Here is a 14,527-nt window from a genome sequence, read left to right as displayed (position 1 = left end):
GGAGACTGGCTAGGCCACTTCAGGACCTTGAAATGCTTCTTACGGAGCCAATCCTTAGTTGCCCTGGCTGTATGTTTGGGGTCTTTGTCATGCTGGAAGACCCACCCACAACCCATCTTCAATGCTCTTACTGAGGGAAGGAGGTTGTTGCCCAAAATCTCGCCATACATGGCCTTATCCATCCTCCTCACAATACGGTGCAGTCATCCTGTCCCCATTGCAGAAAAGCACCCCCAAAGCATGATGTTTCCTACCCCATGCTTCACAGTTGGGATGGTGTTCTTGGGATTGTACTCATCCTTCTTCTCCAAACAAGGCGAGTGGAGTTTATACCAAAAAGTTACATTTTGGTCTCATCTGACCACATGACCTTCTCCCATGCCTCCTCTGGATCATCAACCAAACTTCAGACAGGCCTGGAGATGTGCTGGCCTGAGCAGGGGGACCTTGTGTCTGCTGCAGGATTTTAATCCATGACGGTGTAGTTCTAGGCTATTCCCTCACCTTTCTCAGGATCATTGCTACTCCATGAGGTAAGATCTTGCATAGAGCCCCAGTCCGAAGGGAGTTTGACAGTCTTCTTAAATTTCTTCGATTATCTATTAATTATGCCATAAATTGTTGCCTTCTCACCAAGCTGTTTGCCTATTGTCCTGTAGACCATCCCAGCCTTGTGCAGGTCCCTGCAATTTTGTCCCTAGTGTCCTTAGACAGCTCTTTGGTCTTGTCCATAGTGGAGAGATTGGAGTCTGATTGATTGAGTGTGTGGACAGGTGACGAATAGGAGGGCTTCTTAAAGACAAACTAACAGGTCTGTGAGAGACAGAATTTTTGCTGGTTGGCAGAAGGACTACTTATTTCATGCAATAAAATGGAAATTAATTATTTAAAAAACATACAATGTGATTTTCTGGATTTTTTTTTATTCTGTCTTTTTGTCAATTTACAATAAAGAGCAGTAAGATCAATAGGGTATGAGGACCATATATAGAGGGATGAAGGTGGTTAATGTACAGAAGGTGCAGTAGGTAATATTATATGGAATATATAGTAATATATAATGTACAGTATACTGTGCAAAGATTATGTATAGACAGACATGTCAGAAGATAATATACTCAAATGACATGATATAGTTAAGTATAAATATTAATGGAATGCACAGTAGTGCAAAAAAAAAAAAAAAAAAAAAGTGTAGTGGATAAGCAGTGCAAAATACACAGAAAGTGACAATGCAGTATCAAATCAGCTGTTCAGTGCAGTAACAGCCAAAGGAAAAATCTATACTTCAGTCTGTTTTTGCGGCCCTGAGGCACCTGTAGCGTCTGCCCGATAGGAGAAGGGTGAATAGTCCGTTATTGGGGGGAATCTTTGAAAATACCCCTCGCCCTTTGCAGACAGCATTTACTGTAAATGTTCTCCAAGGTGGGTAGAGAACAAAAATCTATCTGAACGATTATAGTATCAGGCTGCAACATAAAATTTTAAAAAGCAAAGTTACTTTTTAAATGCCAGCAATCGCCCGAAGCTCATCTTATGTCCTCCATACAGAACCATAGTATTGGAAAGTGGGAGGCCCAATTATGTCATTAAACCATAATGACATGTTTAAACTGAATTATTTTACTTGAATTATGATCCCTCCGTCAGTTATGATGATGACAGTCTTAGGGATGACCAAGCAGAATCTGACAGCTGCCTCAATCTATGATGATACTACCAGAAAAACAACCCCTCCCCATCCACTGGTGTCCCAGCCCTTGCAACCCCCCACAGCAAATTATTTGCTATCATAAGGCTAAATTACCAGTTATGAAAATCCAGTACCCTTACACAGGTTCCCAATGTTTATAGCCTCTAAATGGTATTTCAGTCCCTATCAAGGTAGGATCAGAGGATGTGATTTTTTATATGTGAGCAAAACAAAGAGGGCCATTAATAGCTAGACACATTGACAGCACATTCACAGATGATTTATGAGTTTGTGTATAATTTGATTATGCTATTAATTCCACTGATTACAACTGCAGCAAGTGTGGAGAAGGTCACATCCAAAATAAATCTCTGACAGCTTCCCACTTCTCTTCATATACACCCACCCCCTTCCCACATAACTACGCTATTACACACAATTGCCTCCAACTATTTCTGTAATTAAAGGGTAATGTATAAGCTGGTCATGTTATGCAATGTATTAGCTGCACAAATAAGCTACAGGCTCTTCAGTAACATTATACTTAAGTCAAAAAAAAGCTGAACAGAGCTATGTAGGGATGATGGTTGCCTATTTTAATTTCTGGGAATTTAATTGGATTATATTAGGAACAGATAATATCTTGGTATACCCAATGGGCTAATAAACAATACAAATATTCTTTGATGTTAGAGGTAAACTGACAGGTTTCCCTTGAACATCAAAATGCCTAAAAGCTGTTGGTATTGTGCACTAAATTAGAGGGCTACTGTTTGATAAATAATAAAATAATAAAAAAAAATAAAAATAAAAATAAAAAAAAAAATATATATATATATATATATAATAAATAATAAATAAATATTTATTTAAATAAATATAAATATTGAATATTAAAAAAATTTGACTACTCTCAGTAAACACTTATCAGCAAACCGTACAATCTTTTGGTGATGGAATAACAATCCCTGCCTTCAATTACAATATTTTCCCTTTTCATTAATCTTAAGAAAAGTCGGGAGTGCTAGAGGTTATTTAGAAAAAAAGGCACTGCTGTCAAATTTGAAAGATAATACACGCAAAGATGACAAAACATTTCATCACTTTATTAGCGGTGGCTGTTCACTGATCTGTGAATAACCTGAGAGAGAGGGAGCTTTATTGAGTTCATGCTGTTGTCTGTTCATCAATCATGTGCAAGCAGGTATCATTGTGATTGATAACTCTGGGTTCTTTTCTGTGTCCTGCCAGTGTAGCAATATTGGGCTGTTTTTCTGCCCAAACCGAATTGCTTTTAATTTGATTAAGTTGGGGGGGGGGGTTCAAAAGGCAATTGTTCAAAAGGTTTTTGTACAGGTTTTGTTTTCTTCTCTAAAGCCTTTTGGTGAATTTTAAATTATTGGTCTATTAACTGTCAAACTAATTTGGATTCTGTCTGAATTTTAGCATAATAATTCACAGGTACACTATATAGCCAAATTTATGTCGACATCTGACCACTAATACAAAACACTGAATGGACAAATCCCCAAAGCAATGTTCCAAAAGTGAAAAGTGTTCCTAGAAGTCCGCTTAAATCCTCACTGATTTGAATTAGTTATACAATTCATTACCAATTTAAAATTAAATAATAATAATCACTGTTAAATATAAAGAAAGTTGTTTATATCTAATTAAATCTGTGTCCCTGTGTGTTAAAACGTATGCCTGTCTGACATGTCTGGGAATGTTACATATGCTATTTTGAGAGAGCGGTTTTTAGGGAGTGGATCAATTTCTTATCTACAATAAAGTTAATTATCAACAAGTATATGTGTCTTTGCACTTATGCACTTTCATATTAATTTATCTTGGTCAACATATACAATTCGAAAAGCCTGCATCAGACTGCTGTGAAACATGTCTTCTAAATGTCAACAATTTCATTCTGCTATTATCACAGTTTAAAAAAATATTCAGAAATTTAATTCAGTTACATAAATCCCAAACACTAGTGCACATTTGTTTACGTTCAATCAAATATATACTAAATAAAATGTATTAAATTGAAATAATCAACACACTTAAAGAAAAAATGCTTAATATCACCAAAATTTACTGACCAAAATTGAAATCTCTATTTCAGAAATGTTTTTTGCTTGCTATTTTTTGTTAAAACTTTCGGACTCTTCCCACGATCAGAAATGTATCCTCTCTTCTGAAAGATCTTGCATCCACTGCAAAGTATAGACGCAGACCTAGTCAAAGACCTAGTGCACGATAAATGTGTGCAAACTATAAAAATGCCATTCTATTTGGAAAAAAAAAAAAAAATGTAGGCACTTTTACTTAAAGATATCTCTAACTGCAAAATTTTACTGCAACCGTAATTATAGACATCCCGTTTTAGATAAGCTTTTTTAAGCATTTAAAAACAATTAAAAAGCATAGAAAAAAAGGGGATAAAAAGAAAAGCAAACAAGACATTTTCAGTTTACAAATTAAATTTGTAATAAAGCCAAGAAGATGCCTGACCTGCAAAAGCACTGTGGAATTTCTCCTACTCCATAAAGTGGAAACAGGAAGGGTGTATTTCCATAGCGACCCAGGCAACGCAGGAAGTGCTGTGTAGCCTTCAGGCCATTGTTAACTGGAGCATCTTGGCTGACCATGGCAATGGAGTGCAAAATGAAATACTGCAGGTTCTCTGTCAGTTTCTTACATTTAAGAAACTCCAAAAATGACATCTCTGTGCAATCTGAAAAACAAATTAGAATTTTTATGCCTCACTCATCTATTAGCACATAGCTCTTTAGATTTTCAACTAAAACCTGATCATAAATTACCTATCTTACTGTCTTAATGCACTAATTTTAACTTTTTGTACAAACAATTTATTCACACCGGAGATCCCCAACCACCAAATTGTGACCCAGTACCAGGCAATGAAAGAGATGCTACCGAGTAGCAAGAGCAAGAAATTGTCTATAATAATGTATTAAAAGTCACTATCCAAATTTACATGGCAAGATTACAGAAAACATCAATTCCTCAATTGCAACAGGTTCAGCTAATTATTAACATGAATGTTAAACAAGCATCCTGGAATTTCTTTTGGAGGAGGAAAGAAAAGACCAAGTGATGGTGATAATGGAGAGACAACTACTAAAGAAGGAAAAGGGCAGCTTTGTAGAGACTCTGTAGTTAGAACCAAAGCAAGTTTTTTCTGCTTTTGACAAGGCACCCCTGTGAATTAGTGTTGTTGTTTATTGAGATTTAACGTCATGTTTGCATCAGGCTATAAACATGACAGACATGGGTCATCATCAAATCTATTACATTAAAATTTCTAAATGTTTATAATGTATAAAGACATTTCAGCTTTACATGAGACAAAAAACTGAAAACACATTCAGCTAATACATGTGAAAATAATATGAAAGATTAATTGAAAATATGTTTCAGAATAAAATAGTTCCCTAGCCATATTGTAAAAATGTCAGTCCGACAAGACATGTTTAATATTCGGGTGTGGGGGGGAGGGGGGGGGAGATCCCTGAATGGCCAAGTCGGCACTTAGAATAGACAAACTGGTCATGCCTTGATTTGAAACTATAAAAGAAACTTATTTTAGTACTAGGCTTTATTTCATACAATTTACTATCTTTTTGTAAGTTTCATTGCTTCTGCTATTTGTTTGTGATGTATAGGTTAATTAAAGGTCTATGGTCAGAAGGTGGTATTTCATAGTTAGATATTTCCAGATCAGTGCTTTTCCTGGCAGCCATATCTATTCACAAAACCAATGTGACTAGGAACCCAGCCAAATGTAATATTCAAGTTTTGCTTCTTTAAATGGTCTAGTTTATTAAAAATTAACCAATTATGGGGTCATCAGTCTTTACTGTTTTAAGTGCTTGAAGACAAGACTGTGAGTCACAGGCAATTAAAAGGTTTCGTTCTTGACCCTTCTCAATATTTTCCAATGCAAGTAGTAATGCCTGAGCCTCAGCTCTGAAGCTTTGGTCCGAAATCCAAGTACAGTATTGTTGATCGCCGATCAGTGCTGCTGCTTATACACTGTTACCAGTCTTTGATCCATCTGTAAATGCAGTTTTGTGTAGTGGAAATGAACCCCTTAGCTCCAAGTATTTCTGTTGATATCCAATTGGATGACTTTCTGTATTCTTACACTGAGAAAGAGTCAAAATAATGGTTCACCTGTGCATTAAAAACCATTCCAGGTGACTACTTCATGAATCTGATGAGAGAATGCCACCTGAACCTTTTGATATTATGTCCTGTAGATATTCAAAGCCTACAATATTCTATGATGACTTACACTGTAGACAAATTGTGGAACAATTTAAGAATATTTTTTTGCAGATTGTTAAACCTCTGCACATCTTTACTTCTGAGAAGGTGCCGCTTCTAAGATAGATGTTTTAAACCTAACCATGTTACTGACCAGTCGCCAGCTTTTTAATTTAGTTGCTGGTAGTTTAAAATTGTTTTTTGTAACCCTCATCCAACCTTTAGCTACCATGTCCCACCTTTTTGGAGATGTGTTGCAGCCATCAAATTCAAAAATAGCTTGTTTTTTCTTTAAAACTGTACTTTTCCTTTAGTTAAAACATGTGATGTACATGAACATGTAAATTTTATGTTCCATTGTGAATAAAATATAGGCTTATAGGATTTGCATTTACACAGCTCCCCAATTTTTTTGGAATTGGGTATTTTCCTATATAGTGCATATGAAGAATTATCCCCATATATATATATATATATATATATATATATATATATATATATATATATATATATATATATATACACACATATATATATATACACACACACACACACACACACACACACACACACACACACACACACGCACACACATATGCATATATACAAAAATTTTATTTTCATTATAGCACAAAGCAGCATTACACATTCTTGGCACCTGGTCAGTTAGTTTCTCCAAAATATGTATACAAAATACTTAATACTCTTGTGTCCCTCGTACAACTAGTTGGCTAGTTGGATATTCTTTCAGGCCATGGAATCCAGTTCATCTCAAAGCAGTTCTCAAGTATTGAGGTCTGGTGACTGTACAGCACATCCTGTGATAGATAACACTCCAGCTGATGGTTTGCTCTCTAAGTAATGCTTACAGAGCTTGGACGTTTGCTTCAAATCATTCTTTTAGTACACTAAAGAAGTTTAGACAGAATTGCATGCCGCTGAAGTATTGAATCATAGCCATGTTGGATCAATATTCCTTTCTCTGCAATAAGTCAACCCTGACCTGCTCCAAAACAACTCCAAAATATTAAGTTCCCACCTCCAGATTTGACTGTGGGTATCTTCTCTCCTGTTTTCCATCATGCATATCTACTTCTATTAGAGCCAGAAATGCCAAATTTGGTCATTCACTGCCCAATTATTGTTTTTGCTTTTGACTAGTTTGTTGCATATACACAAAAGGATCATGTATATGTCTCAAAAACATTAAACAACTAAGTGTTTCCAAACTTCACAAGCACTGTGTATATATATATATATATATATATATATATATATATATATATATATATATATATATATATATATATATATAAAAAACAGTTAACCAGATATAAAACAAAAAGGAAGTCATACCTTGGAGTTCCTCTTGGTGTTGCTCAAATTCCAAGCAGAATGTAAGAAATTTCATTAGCATACGTTTCTCCACCACAGTCAGCTGCTTACTGCCAAAAACATCTGCTCGTGAACATGGAACCTTAAATGGGTTCATGGGTGCAAGGAGAAAGCAGAGTGAAAGATGATCAGTAAAAAGACAACATTTATGAAAAAAGTTGAGAAACAGAAAATAAGGGGGAAACAGAAAGATAATAATGGAATGAATAAGCATTAAATTAATATTCCGAGACTTAGCAAAACTATTGAAAATACTAACAAAAATATTTAGTCTTAATTGATTGTATAAAATAATGATGCTAGTTCAAACATATTGAGCTAAATATTCAAAGGTTAGAGAATTAATAGTAGCTACGATGTTCAAAAAGCTTTACAGAACTTTTGATTTCATATTAACTCGACCAGTATGCAAAAATGGAAAATAGACAATATGGGATTTTCCACAGTGATTAACAAGACTCATGTCACTATACAGTATCTCACATATCACCTTCAAACTGATAGTATTGTTGATATATGATATATATAACCCTTTATAGAGATTAAAATAAATATTTACACTACCACCCTACCTTGCTAATAACAAAGTAAGAAGCCACATTTACGCATTGTTTGTGATCATATGTTTCAGCTAACCTGTTCCACTTTGCCATTATGACAGGTAAGGATGCAACCGACGTTCTTGAACTCTGTATAGCGGCTGACATTGGACTTGATGAGAAGGTCCACCAGTAAGCCACGGGAATACAGAAGCTGTAAAAAGAAAAAAATCTGATTATCAATTAATAAGCATGCAATAATTAAAATGCAATAATCACATTTGTTTTTGTGTGGGTGGGGGTGTGTAAATGCTGGTGGTAGCACTGCCATAGCTAACTACAGTAGACTACAAACATTGGGCTCTAATTGAGCAACAGGGAAATGTTCACCTTAAATTCGAGGAATGGACTCCTGAGTTTGAATCCAATCTCTTGTTATGAGGATAGTAAAGCAAATGTATTTAATAAAATAGGCTAATCTGTATATCACTTAGGTTATGCTGTGTTGCCTGCTGTGCTTTTATGCATAGAGCAACAATATTTCTTTTAGCTTGCATAACATTATAGTTTATAGTTTGTAGTTTATCATAGTGCGTGTAGCAACAAAACAGTTACAACCTAACTAGTCTAGTTGGATTGTAGTTAAACAGCACTTATTGATTTGGATATCTTTAATTGAGGTGATGTCATACAGGTTTTCTTTTATTGTGCTGAATAGGTCCTGAAAACCCAGACATTAGGATTGCACAAGCCAGTGCACTCTTAGTGCACCATTTATCCAAGCCCGGATAAATGGGAAGGGTTGCGTTAGGAAGGGCATCCAGCCGTAAAAACAAGAGATGTTTAGTCAAGTCAAGTCAAGTCTATTTGTATAGCGCTTTTCACAGCAGACATTGTCTCAAAGCAGCTTTACAGAAATCAACAGTCAAGGTGAATGGTGTGCATTTATCCCCGATGAGCAAGCCACGGCGACTGTGGCAAGAAAACACTCCCTTAGATGTTATGAGGAAGAAACCTTGAGAGAAACCAGACTCAAAAGGGGAACCCATCCTCATTTGGGTGACATCAAGAGTTTGAACATAAATCTTTTAACAATACAGAACACTGGAGAGTGAGAACTAGCATGAGTACAGGAGTATAAGATTATAAGTAAATGTTCTTTCTACAGTCTTAGGTATAAAAGTAGGAGCTACTGAGCTCAACATCTGTGATCATCACAGATCCAGCAACAGCTTCTCCATGCCAGAGCCTTTAAACACTCCCGGAGGTCCAATGTCAAAACTCCACACATGTAGTGGGATCCAATTGGCACTGGTACGTCTCTAAATGGTTCAGGATGTTTGCAAGTTCGGTATCTACTTTTTTAAAGTCCATAATCTTCACAAGGTGGGATGTGACTGGAGCTGGCCTAACCTCAGGAAGCCTCGGGATGGGGAGAGAAAGAGAAGCAGTGGAGAGAAATTAGCGTAGCTGCTGTTCATGATATTAACCGCACAAGTTGATAATGTGCATGTGATCAGATGTTCTGGAGCACAAGGTTATGATGTGAGACGTATTATGTGTAGGCTTTGCTAAAAAGATATGTTTTAATCTGCACATAAACTGGGTGAGTGTGTCTGAACCCCGAACACTGTCAGGAAGACTATTCCAAAGTTTGGGAGCTAAATGTGAAAATGCTCTATCGCCTTTAGTGGACTTTGCTATTCTAGGAACTACTAGAAGCTCAGAGTTTTGAGATTTCAGGGAGCGTGACGGATTGTAGCGTGTTAAAAGACTGGAGAGATACATGGGAGCCAAACCATTAAGTGCTTTATAAGTGAGTAGCAGTAGTTTGTAGTCTATTCGAAACTTAACAGGAAGCCAATGTAGGGACATTAAGATTGGGGTTATATGATCATATTTTCTTGACCTAGTAAGAACTCTTGCTGCCGCATTCTGAACTAACTGAAGCTTGTTTATTAATGATGCAGGACATCCACCTAGTAATGCATTACAATAATCTATTCTGGAGGTCATGAACGCATGGACAAGCTTCTCTGCATCGGAAATAGACAACATATTTCCTAGCTTAGAAATATTTCTAAGGTGAAAAAAAGGCTGTTTTTGTAACTTGGTTGATATGAATTTTAAAGATAAGTTGCTGTCTAAAATAACTCCCAGGTCTTTTACTGTTGAACTAGTGGTTACAGAACATCCGTCTAAATGCAGGTTGAGATGCTGGTGCGTCTGTATACTAGTTTTTGGGCCGTCTTATCAGAATTTAAAAGTAGAAAGTTATGGGTCATCCAATCTCTTATTTTATTAACACACTCAGTTATGCGAGTTAATTGAACTGTATCACCTGGTTTAGATGAGATATACAGTGAGGAAAATAAGTATTTGAACACCCTGCTATTTTGCAAGTTCTCCCACTTAGAAATCATGGAGGGGTCTGAAATTGTCATCGTAGGTGCATGTCCACTGTGAGAGACATAATCTAAAAAAGAAAAATCCAGAAATCACAATATATGATTTTTAAACTATTTATTTGTATGGTACAGCTGCAAATAAGTATTTGAACACCTGTCTATCAGCTCGAATTCTGACCCTCAAAGACCTGTTAGTCTGCCTTTAAAATGTTCACCTCCACTACATTTATTATCCTAAATTAGATGCACCTGTTTGAGGTCGTTAGCTGCATAAAGACACCTGTCCACCCCATACAATCAGTAAGAATCCAACTACTAACATGGCCAAGACCAAAGAGCTGTCCAAAGTCACTAGAGACAAAATTGTACACCTCCACAAGGCTGGAAAGGGCTACGGGGAAATTGCCAAGCAGCTTGGTGAAAAAAGGTCCACTGTTGGAGCAATCATTAGAAAATGGAAGAAGCTAAACATGACTGTCAATTGCCCTCGGACTGGGGCTCCATGCAAGATCTCACCTCGTGGGGTCTCAATGATCCTAAAGAAGGTGAGAAATCAGCCCAGAACTACACGGGAAGAGCTGGTCAATGACCTGAAAAGAGCTGGGACCACCGTTTCCAAGGTTACTGTTGGTAATACACTAAGATGTCATGGTTTGAAATCATGCATGGCACGGAAGGTTCCCCTGCTTAAACCAGCACATGTCCAGGCACGTCTTAAGTTTGCCAATGACCATTTGGATGATCCAGAGGAGTCATGGGAGAAAGTCATGTGGTCAGATGAGACCAAAATAGAACTTTTGGGTCATAATTCCACTAAACGTGTTTGGAGGAAGAAGAATGATGAGTACCATCCCAAGAACACCATCCCTACTGTGAAGCATGGGGGTGGTAGCATCATGCTTTAGGGGTGTTTTTCTGCACATGGGACAGGGTGACTGCACTGTATTAAGGAGAGGATGACCGGGGCCATGTATTGCGAGATTTTGGGTAACAACCTCCTTCCCTCAGTTAGAGCATTGAAGATGGGTCGAGGCTGGGTCTTCCAACATGACCATGACCCGAAGCACACAGCCAGGATAACCAAGGAGTGGCTCTGTAAGAAGCATATCAAGGTTCTGGAGTGGCCTAGCCAGTCTCCAGACCTAAACCCAATAGAGAATCTTTGGAGGGATCTCAAACTCTGTGTTTCTCAGCGACAGGCCAGAAACCTGACTGATCTAGAGAAGATCTGTGTGGAGGAGTGGGCCAAAATCCCTCCTGCAGTGTGTGCAAACCTGGTAAAAAACTACAGCAAACGTTTGACCTCTGTAATTGCAAACAAAGGCTACTGTACCAAATATTAACATTGACTTTCTCAGGTGTTCAAATACTTATTTGCAGCTGTATCATACAAATAAATAGTTAAAAAATCATATATTGTGATTTCTGGATTTTTCTTTTTAAGATTATGTCTCTCACAGTGGACATGCACCTACGATGACAATTTCAGACCCCTCCATGATTTCTAAGTGGGAGAACTCGCAAAATAGCAGGGTGTTCAAATACTTATTTTCCTCACTGTATAGTTGGGTATCAACAGCATAACAATGGGAGCTAATTCCATGCCTTCTAATAATATTTCCTAAGGGAAGCATGTATATTGTGAAGAGCAGGGGTCCTAGAACTGAACCTTGTGGCACTCCATAGTTTACTAGCATTAGCCTGGAAAGCTCTCCATTTAAATCTACGAAATGGTAGCGATTGGACAGGTAGGATTTAAACCAGCTTAATGCCTGTTTAGGAGAGATGGCAGTGGAGTTTTAAACAAGATTGTTTGACAGGATTTTACAAGGTGAGAGGATGCCTGAGGAATGGAGAAGGAGTGTGCTGGTACCAATCTTTAGGAACAAGGGAGATGTGCAGACCTGCAGTAACGACAGGGGAATAAATTTGATCAGTCACACCATGAAGTTATGGGAAAGAGTAGTGGAAGCCAGGCTGAGAGAAGAGGTGACAATCTGTGAGCAACAGTATGGTTTCATGCCGAGGAAGAGCACCACAGACGCCTTATTTGCTTTGAGAATGTTGATGGAGAAGTATAGAGAAGGTCAGAAGACGTTGCATTGTGTGTTTGTGGATTAAGAGAAAGTATACAACAGGGTGCAGAGAGAGAAATTGTGGTACAGTATGTGGAAGTCGGGTGTGTCAGAGAGCTATGTGAGGGTGGTGCTGGACATGTATGAGGACAGTGTGACAGCAGTAAAGTGTGCAGTAGGCACGACAGACTGGTTTAAGGTGAAGGTTGGACTGCATCAAGGATCGGCTCTGAGCCCTTTCCTGTGTGCAGTGGTGATGGACAGGTTGACGGACGAGGTCAGACAGGAGTCTCCATGGACTATGATATTTGCAGATGATATTGTTATTTGTGGTGAGAGTAGGGAGAACGTTGAGATAAGCCTGGAAAGGTGGAGGTATGCACTGGAGAGAAGGGGAATAACAGTCAGTAGGAGTAAGACAGAGTACATGTGTGTGAATAAGAGGAAGGGCAGTGGAGTGGTGCGGTTGCAGGGAGAAGAGGTGGAGAAGGTGGAGGAGTTCAGGTACCTGGGGTCAACAGTGCAAAATAATGGAGAGTGTGTTAGAGAAGTGAGGAAAAGAATGCAGGCAGGGTGGAGTGGGTGGAGAAGACTGACAGGAGTAAATTGTAATAGTAGGGGATCTGCAAAAGTGAAAGGGAAAGTTTATAGGACAGTGGTGAGAACTGCGATGTTGTATGGTTTAGAGACAGTGGCATTGACTAAAAGACAGGAGGTGGAGCTGGAGGTAGCAGAGCTGAAGATGTTAAGGTTTTCGCTGGGAGTGACGAGGATGGACAGGATAAGAAATTAGTTTATTAGAGGCACAGCGCATGTAGGACGTTTTGGAGACAAGGTGAGGGAGACGAGATTGAGATGGTTTGGACATGTGTGAAGGAGGGACATGGGGTAGAATGCTGAGGATGGAGCCACCAGGAAGGAAGAAAAGAGGAAGGGGAAGGAGGAGGTTTATGGATGTGGTGAGGGAAGACATGCAGGTAAGTTGGGTTAAAAGAGGCAGATGTAGAGGACAGGAGGGTATAAGAGGCAGATGATCCGCTGTGGCGACCCCTAATGGTAGAAGAAGAAGAAGTATTACTGAATAGGTCCTGAACTGAGTTCAGTAAGGAGAATCTTCAGTGCCACTTAAAATGCTAATTTAAAAGATCTAAGGATAAGGATAGGGATATAGATGTTGTATGTATCTTATTGCTAGGATTAGCCAAGGAGTTGCATGGTTCTTGGTTCTAAGAGTTTGATTAATTGTACACAATGACGTGTATTTAATTGTGCAATAAATGCATTTAAAGTGTTATGTATACATGAAAACGAGCTCTCAGTAATGTATCCAAATTTGTGGACTGCTCTGAGAATGTGTCTTAATCATCCAGTGACAGCAGCTGAAGCAGAGAGGAGCTTTTCAAAGCTAAAACTAATTAGTGGTATCTCAGACCCTGGGTTTGGATCTTTTAAAACGAACAATATGTGAAAACACTCAGTGTTCAAGTCAAAGCTGAAAACATTTATTTAGTCAAGCCTTTTATCAGTAGCTTTTTCTTAGGTAAAAGAGCAGATCTGGAGGGATCATGGTTATAGAGTGTTCGGTGAACTGGGATATTTGGATGCTGTCGTCCCCTCACTCTCACAGGTTCACTCAGGTTTGTTAATAGTGGTGTGGTGGGTCATCTCTTATCCCAGAGATCCCTCATGTCTGTGTTACCTTCTGTCTCGCCCTTTTAGTTATGCTGCCATAGCGAGTCTTGCCGGAGTCCCTAACTACACAGTGTCCTTAACTTTCATACAAAAATAATAATAATTAATAATCCACATCTTTCTCATGCAGCTGGGGATGGTCTCCTTGTCACCTCTCTTCTCTCTCTCTCGCTCTTGGTCGAGTAAAACATGCTCCTGAGGTACCAGTAACCAGTGTTCCTGCCCCTCCTCCTCTCCTCGGGTCTGTCTGCTTTGTCCTGGCCTGCCTCTGGATGGTGTTCTCTTCGATTGGAGGCCACTCTATGCAGCTGGGGATGGTTTCACATCTATGGCCTGGGATCCATGAAATTACGGAGTAACACAGGAGCTTTGATGATAGATTTGGACTGTACTTAATGTCAACAGTGTGCTACACTGACACATAACTACGGT

The 14,527-nt window shown here is 38.4% G+C and overlaps 1 protein-coding gene across 1 annotated transcript in view; it reads right to left on the bottom strand.

Moving 5' to 3' along the window:
- chm (CHM Rab escort protein) overlaps window positions 1–14,527 on the bottom strand; it is a 73,548-nt gene that overhangs the window by 28,082 nt on the left and 30,939 nt on the right. Inside the window, exons 6-8 of the mRNA XM_083565134.1 lie at window positions 8,018–8,134; window positions 7,343–7,463; window positions 4,208–4,430 (exon numbers count right to left, since the gene is read on the bottom strand). Of these exons, the coding sequence (XP_083421260.1) occupies window positions 4,208–4,430; window positions 7,343–7,463; window positions 8,018–8,134 (461 nt within the window). The remainder of the gene's footprint in view (window positions 1–4,207; window positions 4,431–7,342; window positions 7,464–8,017; window positions 8,135–14,527) is intronic.

This window comes from Silurus aristotelis, assembly GCF_946808225.1.
Source record: "Silurus aristotelis genome assembly, chromosome: 16".
Taxonomy (NCBI): Eukaryota; Metazoa; Chordata; class Actinopteri; order Siluriformes; family Siluridae; genus Silurus; species Silurus aristotelis.
The sequence above is the reverse complement of the archived record's forward strand: the minus strand, read 5'-3'. Positions and strand labels throughout refer to the sequence as shown.